The following is a 20,842-nucleotide window of genomic DNA, read 5'->3' as shown; positions in this document are numbered from 1 at the left end:
TACTACACAAAAGATCAAATACTAGTCACTCATCGACAATACAAAAATAAATGAGTTTTCGATTCCGCTCCTCGCGAAACATACGATTTATCATAATACAACATTTTTTCATTCATATATCATCCGTAAAACTCTCAATGTTTCTCCCAACAAAATTATATAGAATCATCTTAACGAATAAATTATAGCAATGTCCCACATTGAAATTATCAATGTCTTGGAACGCATAACGTCTTGTTTAAACGGGACACTTGTTTGCGTTTTATCAAAAATAAAACTATGGTACGAGAACTCTCTCTAATGTTTATTCTCATATATTCTATATCTAATTCAGCTAAAAAAAATCACAAGACCAATGTTCAAAAATCTTTAACTCGGGTATTTCTATATATATAACAATGAAAAAAAGTTAAAAATTCGTCGTAACTAGACTTTTGACACTGCACACAGTGTTGTCCCAAAAATTAATCAAATATCCATCACAAAAATAAATCTAGACTGCTCGCGAAAACTCTTTTATATAGAATAAATTCTCTATCAAATGCTACACTCGCTAAATGATTAGACATTTGGTTGAACTAACTAAATCCTGGACAATATTTAAATTTGATCATTGATGCCTAAATTATAGAGCTCCGTCCTCCGTTGAAAATTTATTATACTATATCGACAAAAGAGTTTTATTAAATGAAATAAAATCTCGAATATTTAGGCCTCCTTTATCTTTAAAATATTTAATATTATCTCAATTAATTAAATTAAAAAAATATGATATAGAAGATCTCAATATAAATTTATTACCATTTATCAATAATTGATAGTATCAATAGAATATATATAAAAATATAGATAAGAAAAAACACATAACATAAAATTTGTATTGATAGAATTCAACAATAATAATCAAGAACATAATTAATTCATTAACAATGTTCGAATTGTCTATGTTCAATAAAAAAAAATATACTGTCGTGAATTGATGGATAGATTTAACTAAACTTCTTTAATTTTGTTTCTTAATTTATCTTCAATAGTATGACAATAAAATAGTTAGGTGTCAAGATAATAACATAAATAAATGAGATCATCATGCATGGGACGTGTTAACAAATAATCCCATTATTAATATAAGTAACTAATTAATATTAACCTTAGACCAAACAAAGTTTTTAAATTCATCGAACTTGGAAGCATCAACCGCTGTCGAGATAACAGCTGTGTGATTTGATTTTGATCAAACTCATGAATCAATTTAAAATACCTAATTAAATAATATTGGAAACGGTTAATCGCTGCTAGCTTGTCTAATTAAGGTATAACTAGTACTTATAACGTACTTGTAGTTATTTAAATACATCTTAATTGGCTAATTATATATGCTTACAATATCAAATATGATTTGTTAGCACCTCATTATCTTGTTAATAATTATGAGATTAGCTATAATCACAAATGGACTCATTTAATTATACAAACTATTGGTACTGGTGAAGAAGACTGTCATTTACATATATTCATAGTATCAGCTCAAAAAATTCAATTGTTATTCACTTTGGGTATATAGTTTGTTAAACATTTATCCAGTTTAATAAATTTCTAAAATCTTTCATAACAGTTTTTGTGACTTTTATGTATGTAATTGTGAACTAGTTCTAATGAAATTTTCTCATGTTAAAAACAATAAAAAAAAATAAAAATCTTTGTACATTTTAATGTTCAAATATAAATAAAATGGGCATGAATGTGCAGAGTCATTTTAGATTTTTTAATATAATAAACTTATTATTCTTTCTTCTCTCTAACGGTAATAAGAAGTGGATATTTCAGTCTTCTTGAGAGGTACTAAGTTAAAATCTGTCCATCAGCAAGTTTTGCGTCTGGTTAAGTGTGTTTGCGGGTTATGTATTTAACATTTGACCATATTTTTTTTTATAATAAACTCACTTATTTTTAATAAAATAAAAATAAAGAATGTTTCACATGTTGAACTATCAATTACTTAAAAAGAATAAATAAGATAATTACTAGGTTAGGAATAAGGTAAGAAATTGCTATCACAATGATGATAAACTAGGAGGAGAATAAACAATCAACATCATCAATAATTTAAAAGAAAAAGTAATTAATTATTAAAAGGACTAAAAACAGCTAAGTTGCACGGTATAGTACTACATATTAATTCCAAAAAATTGTCTTGATTAATTTGCGTAATGTTTATCTATTTAAAATCTGGTTGGAGCTAGCCATGGTTGTTTAAGCTACTAATTACTCCCATAAGTACTATTAAGATCACGTTATCTTCAATTCACCATAATACAATAACAACGGGTGTGGTTTTAATTAGTCGGCTAAATCTTTTTGAGAAATATTTGTTTAATTAATTATATGAGCGTAAGCTTTCCTATGAACTATGGCCGGCAATTCCTGCAATCTTGCAGGTTAGCCAGGGTCAGGTATTTATTGGATTGAATCAAAATTAGGTAGATAGATTGAACCTGAAAATTTCAGTCAAAATTGGGTTTATTTGAAATAATTAAAAATAGACCGATAACCCATTTACAAATTTTCTTTTGTAAGGGTTTTTGTTTGTCATTTCTTACTCTCTCGTTAATTAATTTTATTTAGAGGTTTCTGACTTAACTTCATTCTTCATTTTTATTTATGTCATTTTAATCTGAAATATACAGACGTAATATTAAGTATATTCAGGTTGGTTCAAGTTAGTCAGTTCAATTAAATTGGGTTCAGGTAAATTACAAATAAACATGACACAAATTTAATTTTAACCTGAAACAAAATGAAAGTAAAATTATAGTTGTGGGGTGTCATTTTATTTTTTCTTAATATTAGAAGAAGTAAAACAAATATAGATATTTTGATCTGCATTACTAACCGAAAACCCAAACTCAAACCTGCAAACTCGATTTTGACAAAGCTCCACATATATATATATTTTATTAAAAGTTTTATTTTTTATATTTTATAAAATAACTCATTATTATTTTGTTTTTTTCCTACCAAACAAAATGGATCGGGAGTAGATCTTATCAATTGTATCATCAAATTGAATAATATTTTTTAATTTCATTTAAAACGATACATATTTTTAATTTTAGGAAGTTATATCCTAACCAATAAAAAAATTATTCATTAAATTAAAACGACACTTACTAGTTAAACTATTATCATTTGTAAAAGTCATAATATAATATATATATATAGTAAGAAAATTAGTGGCATAGAAGAATTGTATTTTTAATTTGTGAGCTGGCCATGTGTTATTTTTTCTGTTATTTCTGCATGTCTTAATATTGATCTTTGAATGAATTCTCTCTGTTTCTTCATTTCACATTAATGTGCGGATAACACTAAAACTGTTCATCAACATGGCAGGGTCGACAGTGTGGAAATTTATTTTAAGATATACCTTTTTCATTTTTTAATTTACCGAAATTAATTATCTTTATTATTATAATAATAAATAGTTTTCTAATTAAAAGAAAAACAGTTACTTGAATATCGTTCTCTGAACGGTATCGATCCTGAGAATTCCGGTGAGACAGTTACAACTAATTATCAGAAGGAGAGATAATAAGAAAAATGAATATATAGTAACAGTAATTTTGCGGTTACTTACTGCTTGATGAATTGAAGAAAAATTAAACTTAATAATTTCTACAAGAATAATCAAACACATGAATTAATGAAATCCTCTTCGATCCTGTATAATAATATATAATCCGAATTCCGAAGCTAGCTGTAACAGAGAGTCTGTACGTACATGATTGATGATTAACGAATAAAAATAATCTCGCAATATCACCAGATCATGAGGCGATCGATCGATCGATTGATTGATTATAGGCTAGCTTGCTAGCTAGTGAACTGAAAGTCATCGGAGATGGAAATGGAATTAAGCAGATCTTGAAGGATAGAAGAAGAACGGTGATCATCATGACTAACTCGGAGAGCCTCAAGGATGCGTTCAAATACATGGACATGGCAGGGTATCCTAAGAGCACCTTCCTGATCGTAACCGTATTCCTGCGCCGATTTATTCAAAAGCTTCACGAAGATCGGATGATTCAGGAGCCGAGCGCTGATTATAAACCGCTCCATCTCTTCTCCAACGTACAAAGGAACATGTCCTTCCGGCACCGGTCTGGATCGACGAGACTTGACAGAAACTGCTCCGTCGACGGAAGATTGGAGTAGACTGTATTGCGATGAGTCCATAACTCGTGAGAATCGCCTCATCAAATTCTTCATCGTAAATAGCTAGAAGGATAAGAGAGTAGAACTGTAGAGAGAGTATTTGAGTGTGTGTGAAAATTGTAAAGTAGATAGAGAGAGATTGTTAATGGTTTGAAGAATGAGAGAAAAATATATAAATACTGGAAACGGAAGGAAGTAAGAAAGGAATGAAGACGTGTGTGAACAGCTGGGAAGAAGACGTACCATTATCAACAACAACGCGTAGTTCTTTCTTACTATCCCAAACAAGTCCTTAATTTAATTTAATTTAATTTAATTAATTTAATTTATACCTAAGCTTCTAGCTTCTAATAACATGTGTTTATTCTTGTGGGCCAAGGCAAGTATATATCGCCATTGCCTCATTGGCCCTTGGCGGAGCTTATGAATTATTTTATTATATTATCAGTTATTTTCAATCATTTAATTAAATAAATAAAATTATTTTCAAACGACTCTTTTAAATTTAGAGACGTTGTCTTAAAATCCTAATAATTCATCTCAAATTTGTGGAAATTTTGAAACTTGAGAGAGGTCAAAGTCAAAGCTTCTTTTATGGGAACATCTTAACTAACGGTTAAATATTCATTTGATTTTATATATCCTTATAAAATTTACATTTAACTAATTAAAAGAAAATGTTAATTCTCGATGCTTACCGAATTCACTATAGGAATATCAAAAAAGTTTTAAAAAAAAATTAAATTATAAAATCAAATGATATCTGAAATTCAAGAAGATTAATGACAAAAGTATAAATAAGTAAATATTGAGAAAAATCAGATCTCTTGAGATAAATAAAAAAGCTTCAAAAGGAGAGGGAACAGATGAAAATTCAAAAAGTTTATTTTTATTATTACATAGGAAGCCTAGTTTATAATACATTTTTATTTATAACAAAGTACTATAGATTTTACTAACCATTAAATAATTAATATAAAAATCTTATTGATTTTAAAAAAAAAATTGAGATACATAAAGATTTGATAGATAACTATTTTTTTAGACTGATTTAGGTTCAGTACAATCTCTATATAAATTTGTGTCATGGTGTGATATAGTGTTGTGGTTAAATGATAATATATTTTTAAATATAATTAAGTTGTAAACTTTAAAATGAGGTGTTATATATATAAACTTAGTAGATTAATTAGTTTATTTTTCATTTTTATTAAAAATATTTTAAGTTAAAATTAAAGGTTATAACTATAAGAACATATTTAATTTTCTAATTATAAATATATATATATATATATATATATATATATATATATATATATATATATATATATATATATATATATATATATATATATATATATATATATATATATGTAATTAAAAAGAAGAGAGAGTTAGTTGGATTTTATAAGGTTTTATAATAACATGATATTTATAATATATAATCACAAATTTCTAATTAAAATTGTGACTTAGTGTACATATTATAATACCAATTACCAAACTTTTAATATTAAATATATGAAACAAAACAATCTACATATAAAAATAATAATTCAATTATCATCATTGCTTAGAACTATTTTTTTTTTTTTAAGTTATGGAGATGGTATATAGACCATATGTGGAATCATTGCCCCCTTATCCCAAAAAAAGGGTTGGAAGTCATCTTGAATAATAATGTTAATTATATTATAACATGCAAAAATTTAAATGAACAGATTTAATTTAACCTTGATTCTACTACATCAATACTATTCTCTTAGTTAAGAAGCAAATTATAGTTAATAATGAATCCACATGCTAAATTCCAAATAATTAAATAAAGATATAATTCAAAAATAAAACATTTTGTGTTCTTGGCCAATGGGGGCACCGTCTTGATGGCATGGTCCATGAAAAGGCATTAAATATTTGGCACCACCGTCGTCTGTCTCATTTCCGTATGAACCGTACAGACCCACCGGTCCTCTTTCTTATTATATAATAATAATAATCTTTTATTATTAATAAATAAGCTACGCGTTTCTTTTGCACATGAAAGGTCATATACTGGCCCACACCCTCATCATTAAGTCACCCATATTTTTACGGATGTTAATTTTTACTTATTCTAAACCATTTTTTTATTTTTTATTTTTTTTTTCTAATTTTCATTAACTTATTTATATTAGTTTGGCTGTAAATTCGATTAAAACTATACTTTGACTTCACTGAGTTCGAGTGAACTTAAGCTGGTTCGTTTAATTTTTTATTCGAGTTCAGATTCGACTAGACTCATTTGCAACCTTAATAATACTAGTACATGATTAGCTCTAAAGTCTGGTGTGCCCAAATATATTGGTTTTTATTATTTTTTGTAATTGGTATATTTATATTGAAAATATATAATAATTTTGTACTGAAGATAATAAAAATAATTAGTTAAAATTGAGGTTTAAAATTTGGTAAAGAGTAGTTTCTTCATTTTTGTTAGGAGGTATACTCATATACTTTATTGAAAAAGTTTAAAGAGAGTATTTGTTCTTAAATCTTAATTATTATTGTAAGAACAATAATTAAGTTTTTTTTTTTTAATTTTTAACTTATTTGGCTACTTTTACTTTAATGTATTGATTTTTTTTTGTCAAACCAAGGAAAAAATGGTAGGGAATAAAATAGAAAACAAAATTGGAGTATTTATGCTGGCCCAACTTCAATGGTCCATTTTCAACTTAGCATAAGCTACAGAACCATATTTATAATTTTTGGAAAGAATAAAAAAAATCAACGGTCCAAATTTAAACGGTAACTAAGCTGGTTTGAATTTTGAAAACATAACAAATATTAATCAGAGACTAAGAAGTCAATAAAATTCTTTAAAGGTAATGTATTGTGAATTACAGAGAAAATCAAATAACTTATAATAATAATAATAAATTAAACAAGATAATAGCAGAACAAATTATTCTGCACAAATTAACCCTGGCCAAAAACAAAACAGAGATTTCAGCTACAGAGGATAACCCTAGTTAAACCAAGAACAAGACATGAACTTGCAAAGAAGAAGAGAGAAACAAAGTCCTTCGCCGACCATTTTCCGACAGCTTTCGTCTCCACCCTCAAACTCTTAGCCCTTCTAAGAGCATCAACTTCCTTAAGCAAATCAAATTCAGTACCTTTCTTCTTCAATTCATCCATACACTTCCCCAATAACATCCCATCTTCTTTCTCCCTTTCCAGAAGCTTCTCAACATGTCCCTCGACATCTGTCTTATACCTGACAGCCCAGATGATACCCATCGAACACAAAACAGAGCAGACGCAAGGGATCCAAGATCTACCGCATACCAAAGGGTTATTGATTCTTGAAGCGACGCTGAAGAGGATAAGAAGGGCCATGGAATGGAATAGAAAGAAGATACAGTAAAGTTGAGTGATTTCTCTACGGACTGAATCTATTTGGGTTTCCTTGAACGCGATTCGATTTAGAATCAGTTCTTCTTCTTTAAGCCATTGTTTTAGAAGAAGTTTGTGGGTTTGATTTTCGGCTATTTGGTGAAGTGGGTGTGGGGGTTTCGATATCATGATTCTGCAATTCGGACTGGAATTTCTCTGTTCAGCCATAGTCGAAAGAATCAATATAGAGAGAGAAAGTGAAAGAGATGATGAGGCGCGGGGGGATTCGTGAAATTGTTGAATGGAAATGTACAATTTTAAGACTGTAGATTGAGGCAAATGTAACGGTCGGATTTCAAATAATTTAATAGTTTTCTTCTAACGTTCCTTTTTTTTTATTTGTTATTTAAGTTTAAATAATGGAATAAAGACATAATTTCCCTAGAAGTATTATTACTGATGCACTTTTAACCTGAACTTTGTTTATGCAGTAATTGACACCTTGACCTATTAAATTTGACTTCTTGAATTCACCTCTTAAATTTTAACTACTGAATTATATTATATTGAAACATTATGCATTTTAATACAAAATATCAAATTACTTACCTTACATTTTACTTTATGATTTTAAAATATTAAATACAAATCATTTTTTTTTATCTAAATGAATCAAATTTTATTTTTGAGCATTTTAGTTGGGTTAGTTTGATTCATGTATATTTGCAACATTAACTAGCCCAACAAAACAAAGTTGTGTATACCAGTTTGATTATTTTTAAATGTTGGTCTCAAATATCGATTTCATTGAGCTAAATGTTTATCTTTCAATATTTGGTATTCTTGTGTATACAATTTAAGGACTTATATATCAAGAATTTTGTTGAATACATCTGGGCCTTATTTTTTAGATTTAAATAACCAATAGATCCATCTCTATAGTTTTTGTTTTAGTTTTCAATTGGATCTGTACCCACCCAGAAATCTGAATTCATTCATGGTAGGACTTATTTCATCTAATAGACCAGACCGCCCAACTTCCTTCTAGCCCATACATATTCCTCAATGTTTCTTAATTATTAAATATATATATATATATATATATATATATCATTAATTTATAATAATTAAAATTACAAAATAACATTAACAAAATCAAAACAACTAAATAAAAATTTAATTTTAAATAATATCACAAATTTATAATAATTAAAATTTAATGAAGTTTATTCAACAAAATTGTAATTTCTTAAAGTTGATTATAAAGATCAATAACATTGAATAATGAAATAGATCAAATCGAACAAATCAATCAAACGTGTTGAAATAATCTCTATCAAATATCCTAAGCCAAAATGAAAAAAGTTCTTTGACCGAGGTTAGTTAAACAATAATTGAAAAAGTTTATGGCAAAGTGATAACCAAAATATTAGTTTTAATGACACGGTTACTAAAAAAAATAAAAACAATTATAGATCCGATAATTTAATCTTATTTGACACTAAGAAAGAGACGAATAAAGATTCAATAAATGATTGGACGGTATGAACAACAAACGATCCATTAAAATCTAAGAATATTATTCGGATTATAAATATTCGGGATAAAAAATCTGATAGGACTAAACAATATGTCGCACTGAATAAAATAGAACAACAACTCAAATATGAATATGAAAAGAAAAAACTAAACGCACACTGATTTAGTGTTAAATAAGTTTTTTTTTTTTAAAGTTAAATAAAGTATTGTAAGTAAAAAAATATATATTACTTTACAATTTTTGTTATTAATTTATTTTATTTTATTTTTGTTAGAAAGTAAAACTATTAATAATAATTGAATGTTTCAAATTTTTTGATTTTTAGAATAAATATATTTACATAATTCTATAAAATAAAAAGTTGTGTTTATAAATTCACATCACTCATATATAAATCATGTCATTGCTTTCAAATTCTCTCTTAATCATTTCTATATATATATATATATACTTCAATTTCAAAGTTCGTTGTTTCAAATACTATAAAATTCACCAAGCAAGCAAACAGCACTAGTACCAAGACAAAACACATTAAAATAGAAACTAACAATGTCACACCAAAAACTATATATTAAATATCATAATTAATTAGAACAAAATACTCGTAGTAATGAAAATTGAACACACCTCCTTTAATTATATATATGTTCTGAGCATCTAAATATATATATTAATTACATATGGTTAATGATCCAATATTTCCACCATCTTAATTCTTCTCTATGTCAAGAGAGATAGAGGTGCTTTTTCTTTAGTATATATAAAAGTTTCAAAAAAAAAGGCACAACCAATCCGGTGAGGCAGACAAGAAAAAAGCAAGGCCATGATAGATATGGTGGTGGAAAAGTGAAGGCAAGACAAAAGGGCAAACTGCATGCGAGCTAGAGAGCTAGCTAGCTCTGTTTTTCAAAAAGCTAATATCATATATATATATATAATATCATTAATTAATTGTTCTTGTTTTCATTTAATTTATATGTATATTTCTTAGCAGGACCAAAGAGACTCCCCCATACTGGCCTGGTCCACGGCCATATGATCAACTCCTCCTCCTCCAAATAGTGAACGTGACACTGCCCCTTGTTGAGAAGACATCGGGGTCAGCCTGGATGGGGGCGACCCGTTTTCAGGCGACCCCGAAGAAGTCGCGGGCATTGAGAACTGGCGCATCCTCATGTGCACCACTTCTGCCTGTGCCAGTGCCAACTGTGTCTGAAGAGCATCGATTTGGTGCTGCAGAGACGAGATTGCCCCTACGCAACCGTAAACCGGGTCACGCACCCTCGCGTTCGCCTCGTAAACCATAGAGCTCACCGCGTCTCCTCGTTGGTGGGCCGGCAATTCCTATAAGTTTTTTTATTTTATTAATCAGGGTAGATTAATACTTTGCCATTAATTGAATAAATGTCACATTTATATTATATGAATATCTAGCTTAAGAGATGATGAGTACGTACTTTTATCATGTAAAACTAGTATGGGTGGGGAAATTTTACTAATTTGGGGGAGACATAATGATTTTAGTTTGAGAACAAATCATACTTAAAATGGAAGAAAGTAATTATCGATTTGAGTCAAACGTTAATTAGTGGAACATTCATTGGGACAAGAGAATCCACTGTTTTCTTTTTTAATCATAAAAATATAGGGCCCCAAAAAGATTAATTACCTCTCAGATATAATAAACTTTGCTTAATTACTGCATCACTAACCCTTAATAAGTAATTTGAAAACCCTAATCCCCTTTCACAATTTAACTTTCATTATTATTATCTATGAGTGTGTAGGTTAGTTATGCCTTTCCCACCGACGTAGGTATAATAATTAGAAGAAATTGCCCTTTTTCCTTAATTTTTTTTTGGCGGGAGAAAGAGAATAAAAAAAATAAAGAAATAAAAGCAGTGAATATGGTCTTAAAGATGCAAACCCACTTTTCTTTTTTCTTTTATGGTGACTATATATATAAAATATATTAATTATTAACCAATTTATTCACTGTATCAGAAAAATGTCACTCATGGGAAGACTTATTTTGTTTATAGTCTAACATTATTATTCTATTCAGACATATGATCCATTGGGACACAACATTTTTCAATCATAGCTATAGAAAAATAAATAAATAAATATTTCACAGTTTAAATCAGTTTATTAATTAATTTTATTTTTTAGTCAACTTATATTATATAAAGGACCTCTTGTAATGATTTTAATATAACTCAGTTTAATAATACTTAATTCAGTTTTCTTCTTATCTTCTACGTATTAATTCATTTTGTTTTAAATATTGATGTATGTAACATTTTAAGGATTAATTCCTTAATTATAAATAACTACATCCCAACTTCAGTCATTTCGTTTTATAAATAAACAGAAAAGGAATATATTTAAGTACACTGAACTAATTAACAACTCTGAGTTAGAATTGAACCTGTAACATTTTATTGACATTGCTTGCTCCGAAGACCTTGTGGACACTTGCGAACTTCTGAGGTTCGTCGGCGGGAAAATAAGGGGCGAAGACGCATTCTTGAGAGCACCGCCTCCTGAGGAGCTTGCAGGCGGCGCACGGGGACGCCGACCCTAATTTCCGACCGTTCTCCTTCATAAAAATAATAATTAATCTTCTCGAATGCAGAAACTTAACTTAACTTAAGCCTTTGTTTTCATGTAATAATAACACTAAACGTCTTCAATTCCCACTACTCTGGCTCAACCAAAAAAGAGCAGATGCTATTTATAAATAAGCAAAATAGTAAAGCATTCATTGAGAAAGAAAAAGAGAGAGAGAGAGAGGGAGAGACAAAAGTAGCAGGGGAGGAGGAAAATGTTATATAGAAAATAGAGGCTATTTGATTAAATAATTAATAAATTCTCTATCCATATTATTTTCAAATTGGATTAGATTCTTGGAATTTTCATTTTATATAAATAAATGTTTGAAATTTAAATCAATAACTTATCCTCATCACCACTCATTATAATATGGTATTTTCAATCAAAATTCAATAATAAACCTTTTGATCCAAGGTAGCTAAAATAAATATTTAAGGTCATTAGAATTCATAATTTAATATTTTATAAGTGAACTAAACACCTTTCTTTTATTATTATTATTATTATTATTATTATTATTATTATTTATGTGATTGACAAATCTATCTATTTATACAATATTAATACTCTTTAAAGATATAAGAAAAGGATAGATCGACATGTGTATCTTTGATGGGTCCTATAGGATTGGGACCCTTAGATTTGGCTGGGACAATGTTATATTTGTTGATATCTTTGTCTCGTATTTTATTATTATTACTTTATTTAAAATAAAACAAAGAGTTAATATTATATTTGGGATCCATCAAATTCAATTTAATATTTTATATTTATAAGAAAAACTAACCCATTACTTTTTTTTATATTATAACCAGAAGAAAGTGTCAGGTTTGATTTTGAACAAGAAAATCATAAGTTGAAATGCTCAATTATTCACGTGTTAACTTCTTTTAAAATATATATATATATATATATATATATATATATATATATATATATATATATATATATAAACCAAATTATTTAATGTTTAGACATTTATAATTGTTATAAAAATAAGAATTAAAGATCCGACCCGATTTGGGGGCATTGATGTAAAAGTGAAAAAACGAGGCAACAAATCCCAAAAAAGAGGTCGATGCACTTTAAGAGGCACACTTGCTTCTTCCATTGCTCAGTTGTGGGGGGTCTAATCATCTCTATTCTATTTGTTATTTATTTATTTATTTATTTATTATGAGTTAATATTTAATTTACATTTTTGATATAATCTCATTTTATTTAATAGTTAAGTTTGAATATGTTTGATACAGTTTATATGTCTAATTTATTTATTTTTAATATTTATAATATATTATATAATAATTAATATTATTTAATAATTAATATAATTTAATAATTAATATTATATATAAATATAATGTTATATATATTTATTAATTTAATTTTAAATATTAATAAATAATTTAAATTAAAAATTAATATATATTTGAAAATAAATTATATTAATATATTTTTTTTATAAATTTATGTTAATATATAATTTTAATTATTAATAAATGACTTAAATTAAAAAATAATATATATTTTAAAATAAATGATATGAATATATTAATTTTTATAAATATATAATTTTAAATATATTTAATATAAATATGATATAAAAAATATATAGATATATATATAAATATTTAATAATATATCTTTTTCACATTTTCACACTCCCCTCTTTGACCCAATATTTCATTGTTAATTTATTTTCGCTTTCTTACGCTCTTAATATTATCATTCATTTCGTTATTCATCTCAATTGTAATCTGTATTTTAAATAGTTAATTAAGGCTAGTTTGAATTTTAAAACTATAATTATAAATATAAAATATAAAAATATATTTTATATTTTGCTTAATTATTTTATATATTAAAATACATGTATATTAAAAATATATTTAAATGTATGTTTTTTATTACAATAATTTTTTTTAAAAATATTATAAATATATGAAATAAATGAGAAAAAATAAATAAAATGATTAGAAAAAGATTAAATAGTAATCTCAAACTCAGAGGAGGGAGGTAGAGAGAAAATTTAGTTTAAACGTAAAAGTGTGTTTTTTGTTCCTACGCTGTTTATAAACACTAAATCAAACTAACCTTATGTTAATGTTGATGTTTTTTAAGAGTAATGATAGGGGAGCAAAAGATTTGTAGCGAAAGTGAAAGTGCAGCGAACTGATGTGGAAGGCTGACTAGGCATGATGACTCAACATTTCAAATTTTTTATTTCTCTCTCCGTTCATTAATAATTTCTCTCTCTTCTCTATATTAATCATTTATTTTTTTATTTTTTCTTCGATCTTTATTAATAATTTATTTTTATGGTTAATTTGTAAATATATGTTTATATATTTTATTATTTAACTTATTTATAATTTATTAATAAAAAATATATATTATATTTGATAAATTAAGATAATAAAAAATTAAATATAAAAATTCTTAATTTTTTAAAATTAATTATTTCTTCTCTCCCTATATATAATTTATATATTTATTTGATTTTAAAATGAGTTATAATAGGAAAATAAATAAATTAAATATATAATTTTTTAAATTATATATTTAATTTTTCCTTTTTTCTATCTTTAATTATTTTTTTCTATTTCATTTTCTTGTGAATTGTATTATAAACTTAAATAATTAATGTTATATATTCTCTTTTTATATTATCCTATTGAGTTAACTCTTATCAAAAACATTTTTATTTACAATTATCATATAGTTTGAGTTATATTTATTTTGAATATTAGTATAATTTGATTTAAGTTAGTTTATCTTTGACAAAAAAAAAAATTCTATTATAACTTATTTTAAAAATTAATAAATAAATTATTAATATATATATATAAATATATATATATATTAACCGAGAAGAGAAATAATTAATTAAAAAATTAAGAATTTTATATTTAATTTTTTATTCTCTTAAATATATATTTATCAAATATAATATATATTTGAATATATATATTTTGTTATTTTTAAAAAATTAAGAAATTTTATATTTAATTTTATATTCTCTTAAATATATATTCATCAAATATAATATATATTTGAATATATATATTTTGTTATTTTTTATTTAATTTATTATTGTCTCTATTATTATTTTAAATTTTATAAACAAGTTAAATAATAAAATATATAAACATATATTTATAAATTAACTATAAAAATAAATTATTAATAAAAATCGAAGAAAAGATAAAAAATAAATGATTAATAAAGAGAAGAGAGAGAAATTATTAATGAACGGAGAGAGAAATAAAAAATTTGAAATGTTAAGTCATTATGCCTAGTCAGCCTTCCACATCAGTTCGCTGCACTTTCGCTACAAATCTTTCGCTCCCCCTATCATTACTCGTTTTTTAAATGGTGAAATCTGATGTGTGTGGGGGTTAGTTTAGGTTATTAAATGTTTTTGTTAAATTTAAACTGTTTTTATTTATAATAGGCTTAGACTTTTAGAATAATTGTTTTAAATGTTGTAAACTTAATTTCACTATTAACTTCCTTTTATAAATTGGGAATTGTTTGAAATTATATTATTTTGAATTTACTTAAAAGATCCATTCTATTGAGATTAATTTTAAATAATTTATCAAACAATGATACATAAATTAATTATATAGTTAAATTATTAACTAAAATATCAAACCAATTAATAAAAAAACATATAGAAAAATTACAATTATTTGATTATCTTTAATTAATGACCTATCAAGTTATATTTATTAATGATAAATAATTATTTTGATTTATCAATTAAAATATTTATATAAAATTTAATTATAATAAGTTAATGCAAATAATTTTTATTTAACATAATAAATTCATAAATAAAAATCAAGTAATCCATAATTGCTCTTAGGATTTGTTTGATGTTGATTATGTAGGACTTTTTTTATACAAAAAATCATGTTTGATAAAAAAAAAAGTTATTTATGTTTTTAATTAGTTGAAATACTTATATTTAAAATTTAAATTTTATAAATATTAAGTAAAATATTTTGATATTTTTATTAATTAATTGAATAATCTGATAATTAAAAATAAATTTGACAAGATTTTAAAAAATTTAAAGAAAAAAAACTCAAAATCAAAATATTTAAGGCCTTACTAAGTTTGAAATTTTAAACTCAAACAAAATTAATTTTTCGATTAATCATTTTTCATTAATTACATCACTCATCGTTCATCTCATTAAGCAAAATACTAAATACTATATATTATTATTTATTTCATTAAGCAAAATATTAAATACTATAAATTTTAAATTATTATTTATTATTTTATTTATATATATTAATACTGTTTAAGTATTAAAAAAAAAAAAAAAAAAAAAAAAAAAAAAAAAAAGAGAAAAAATAGAGTAAAGAAACAAAGCTAGGGTCAGTAATGACATGACCGTTGTATTCACTACAAAAAGTGCACGGTTTGTCACAAATTTATTAATTAAGAGCTTGTTTGATGTATATATATATATAATTTGATTATTTTCAGATTATTTAAGCCAAATGACTAAAATATTTTTGACATCTAATATTTTAAAATATCCCCAAAAAAAATTATAAATATTTAAATAATTCAATAAACAAAATGATTGATAAATATAAGGAGTTATTTGATAAAAAAAAAACAAACAAGGCCTACATGATTTGGTCCAGGCTTAATAGAAATGAGTAATGTAATGTACCGACACATAAATTTATAAGCAGCTAGCTTGTTGTCGGGGTCTTCTAAAAAGCAATTGAGAATTAGGGCTTTCAGAAATTAAACAAAGTAATTATAATTAGTGAATTAATAATATACTAATGACACATAATAAGAAATATATATATATTAAGTATGTATACATAATACATTAATGTGATCAACACTAAATAATTAATTTATTTTATTTTATTATAGGTGACAAGTTCAATATTTATATGTATTTTCTTTCACCCCAACCATTATTAAAAGAAAAGATAGAGAAAATAATTATGAATGACTATAGGTATCTAATAAAATGGACTCATTCTTTGATTTGGAGGCATGTTACATCAACTTAAGATTCTAGTGTTTTCAATTGCGCACATCACTGGTCATTTAATTCAATATTTCTTCTAACTTAACAAACTAATAATATGATCCATGTTTGCTTGAAATTAATAGATGCAGACATAAATATATTTAATATTATGAACTGCTGACGAAATCCAAATCTGCAAACGTGTGGAAATAAGATCTTGTGTATTCTAATAATGTCTATTAAACTTGTGTATGAACAACAACTCAACTACAATGACAAGTTAATAATTAAAATAACTTGACATCTTATATTAATTAATATATTGCAGCACAGGCCAACTGAGGTACTTGTTTTGACAATTTAGATAAATGACCTTTCAAGGAATTGATAACACACCAAAAAATAACATTTCAATTTTCAACTATGATAAAAAAATAAAAATAAAACAAGGGATCTAGTCTGAAGAAGACAATAACGTGTGTAAACTAATTTTTGACAGATTTAAATGTGTGGATGGCTATTTCAAGGGTGGTTATGCCTTAACAAATATAATATGTTGACTATATAATTATTATAAACGAAATAAAGAAATAAATTAGTATAATGAATTTATTTAAAATTGTATAAAGAGAGATATAAAAAAGAAAGTAAAACAAATCAAAGCAAATAAGAGTTTCTGGAAGTCTGACGCATCCAAATTGTAAATGCTTTATCCTCAAAAGTTAACTAAATATATTATTGTAACATTTAAAATATCTTTTAAATATTTTCCATTTTTTTCTCAACATCTATAAACAAAACCAAACCGCCTCTAAGAGCTTTTCGATGTTGAGTTATTATAAATTTTGATTGGATTATTGGAAAAATAAAATAAGTTGTTTTGAGTTATTATTATATATTTTAATATTTAAATTTATAAAATTAAATTATTTGATATTTAGTTAATACATTAAAGTGATTGAATAGTTATTTTTTTTGTTACAGATGATTTCTTTTAAATAAAAAAGAATTGAGCATGAGCCTAGCTCTAGGCCTTGTTTGATCTTTAGCTTTTTTTAGGTTTTGTTCGGATTCAAGTTTTTTTTAAAAACTAGAGAGAGAAAAATAATAATGATTGGTAATGATTTTGAGGAGATGATGATTATTTTTGGTAAAAAGACTTAAAAGTAATAATATATATAAATAAAATAAAAAATAATAATTTAAAATGAATGGTATTTTAGTATTTTGATTAATAAAATGAATGATTTAATTGTTGAGAAGTGATTGATTTTAAAAATGATTTTATTTAGTTTTTTTAAAACTCAAAGAGAACAAAGTCTTAGTTTTTATGAATTTATATCCAAAACTCAATCATTACTTCATACATTTTATCACGGTTTTTATTTCAACATATATATATATATATATGAATATTTTTGTCCTTTAAAAATATAAAACTTGTTTTCTTAAAAATTTAATCAAATTAGATTTTTTATGAGTAAATCAGGAAAAACTCAAGAAAATAAAAAATAAAAATCTAAGAAGCTCTAAGAGTTTGTTTGATGTTAGTTATTGGGGGTTTTCATATGATGTTATGATTAAAAAAATGTTTGATGAAAAATATGTTATTTGAATTATACATTAAAAAATGTTTGAAAAAAGTGTTATAAATTTTGTTAGTAAATATATAATTAAGATATATTTTAAAATATAATTTTCTTTTTGAAAAAAAATGTTGTAAATAAATTAAGATTTCTTTTTGGTTCAAATTCATATCTAATTATATGAAAATATCATTTTATATTTAAAATTTATAAAAATATTTTAATTGATAAATTGAATAATTAAATGGTTTAAAATAAATATTATAGATTATAAAAAATTTATTATTTTGCTTTCAATTATTTTTTTTAATTTATTCTTTTAATTTATTAATTTTTTTGTCGTTAAACATGAACGAACTCTAATTTATATCATTTTGCGTGGATCATTTTTAAAAAATGAAAAATATTATATAAGTTTTGGAAAATTTCTATAAATAACTCAAATCAAACAATTTTAAATAGATGTGTCTTACAAATTTATATATTTAAAATCAATTATAATTAATAAACTAGTAGATATTCATCAAATATTACCTTACAAATTTTGTTTATTCAAATACAAAATTATAATTACTTTTATCATAGTTTAAAATGTTAGATAACGAACATTTATGCCTTTTTTACTCCAACAATCCAATATTATTTTACATATTTTTCTAAAAAACAATTATATCAAACATACAACATGCTCTTATTCTGAGTATATAATTATATGTTTTTCTTCCAAGGATGATTTGAATATTTTGTCGTTAGAAAAAAAAAATCCATTCAAAAGATACAAATAGGGATTAAAAGTGTCTTTGGTTGAAACACATAATTATTTAATTAATTTAATAAGATTATATTAGTTTATTTGCTATAGGCTAATTTCATGATTATACTCTTTTTAAATATATTCAAAATTAGATTTATTGATTTAAAAATAATTTAATTAAATATATAACTAATATTCCTATATTATATAGTATATTATATTATATAATAATGAAAATGTCAGAGTTGAGCATGACCGACATAGAGGGCACTGCCCTCCTTTTGCTTTTACCTACAGTGCAAAAAATGAAAAAAAAACAATGACTTGCCATTTTCCACGCTTTCCGATCTAGGCACAGGTAGGGGTGAGCAAACGGGTAAACCCAACCCGTATTACCCAACTCATATTCAACCCAAATTAAATTTACCCAACCCATAATTCAACCCATATTATTTATTAATATGGGTTGGGTATGGGTTGGGTTGAGTATGGGTTGGGTAACCCAAATTATTTTATTTTTATTTTTTTATTTAACATTTATTTGACTCATTTAACACATTTTTATTCGTTTAACACGTTTTTCACGTTTTTGACATTTTTAATACGTTTTTCACACGTTTAACACGTTTTGACACGTTTAACATGTTTTTGACACGTTTGACACGTTGAACACGTTTTTCATGTTTTTGGCATGTTTAACACGTTTGACACGTTTTGACACGTTTTTTCACGTTTTCGACATGTTTAACACATTTTGACACATTTTTGGCACGTTTAACACGTTTTGACACGTTTAACATATGATTCACATTTTTTACACATTTTACACGTTTTCACATTTTGGGCACGTTTTGACACGTTTCACACGTTTTTCACGTTTTTGACACGTTTAACACGTTTTCGACACGTTTAATACGTTTTTCACATTATTGACACGTTTCACACGTTTTTCACATTTTTGGCACGTTTAACACGTTTTGACACGTTTAACACGTTTTGACACGTTTAACACGTTTTCCACGTTTTGAGACGTTTAACACATTTTCGACACGTTTTTCACGTTTTCGACACGTTTAATACGTTTTCGACGCATTTAATACGTTTTTCACACATTCAACACGTTTAACACATTTGACACGTTGGACACTATTTTCATGTTTTGACATGTTTAACACGTTTTTAACACGTTTGACACATTTTTCATGATTACGACACATTTAACACATTTTGACACATTTTTCACGTTTTGGCATGTTTAACACGTTTTGACATGTTTAACATGTTTTTCACGTTTTTCACATTATTAACACGTTTAACACGTTTGTAACATTTTTAACATGTTTTTACACGTTTTTCACGTTTTTGGCACGTTTAACACATTTTGACACATATTCCACGTTTTTGGCACGTTTAACACGTTTTCCTCGTTTTTGGCACATTTTAATACGTTTAACACGTTTTTGACACGTTTAACATGTTATTCACATTTTTGACACGTTTAATGTCAAACGTGTTAAACGTGACAAAACGTGTTAAAACTTATCAAAACGTGTTAACGTGCAAAAAATATGTTAAACATGTCAAAAATATGTTAAATGTGTAAAACGTGTTAAAATGTCAAAAACGTGTTAAACGTGCCAAAAACGTGTTAAACATGTTACAAACGTATTAAACATGTTACAAACATGTTAAACGTGTTAAGAATGTGAAAAACATGTTAAACATGTCAAAAACGTATT

The 20,842-nt window shown here is 25.2% G+C and overlaps 3 protein-coding genes across 3 annotated transcripts; all 3 read right to left on the bottom strand.

The window, feature by feature from the left end:
* Positions 1-3,546: 3,546 nt before the first annotated feature.
* LOC124932729 (auxin-responsive protein SAUR71-like) lies at positions 3,547-4,344 on the bottom strand. Its single transcript, XM_047473400.1, has one exon. The coding sequence runs from the start codon at positions 4,267-4,269 to the stop codon at positions 3,874-3,876; it is 396 nt and encodes a 131-aa protein (XP_047329356.1). The 5' UTR covers positions 4,270-4,344; the 3' UTR covers positions 3,547-3,873.
* Positions 4,345-7,039: 2,695 nt separating this feature from the next.
* On the bottom strand, positions 7,040-7,876 carry LOC124932888. Its single transcript, XM_047473600.1, has one exon. The coding sequence runs from the start codon at positions 7,819-7,821 to the stop codon at positions 7,204-7,206; it is 618 nt and encodes a 205-aa protein (XP_047329556.1). The 5' UTR covers positions 7,822-7,876; the 3' UTR covers positions 7,040-7,203.
* A 2,014-nt stretch (positions 7,877-9,890) lies between these two features.
* LOC124931640 (LOB domain-containing protein 4-like) lies at positions 9,891-11,860 on the bottom strand. The gene is made up of 2 exons (XM_047472154.1): positions 11,565-11,860; positions 9,891-10,477 (listed from the first exon to the last, which is right to left on the bottom strand). The coding sequence occupies exons 1-2, from the start codon at positions 11,739-11,741 to the stop codon at positions 10,121-10,123; spliced, it is 534 nt and encodes a 177-aa protein (XP_047328110.1). The 5' UTR covers positions 11,742-11,860; the 3' UTR covers positions 9,891-10,120.
* Positions 11,861-20,842: the final 8,982 nt, after the last annotated feature.

This window comes from Impatiens glandulifera, chromosome 3 (assembly GCF_907164915.1).
Source record: "Impatiens glandulifera chromosome 3, dImpGla2.1, whole genome shotgun sequence".
Classification (NCBI taxonomy): domain Eukaryota; kingdom Viridiplantae; phylum Streptophyta; class Magnoliopsida; order Ericales; family Balsaminaceae; genus Impatiens; species Impatiens glandulifera.
This window is presented reverse-complemented; position numbering and strand designations above follow the sequence as displayed.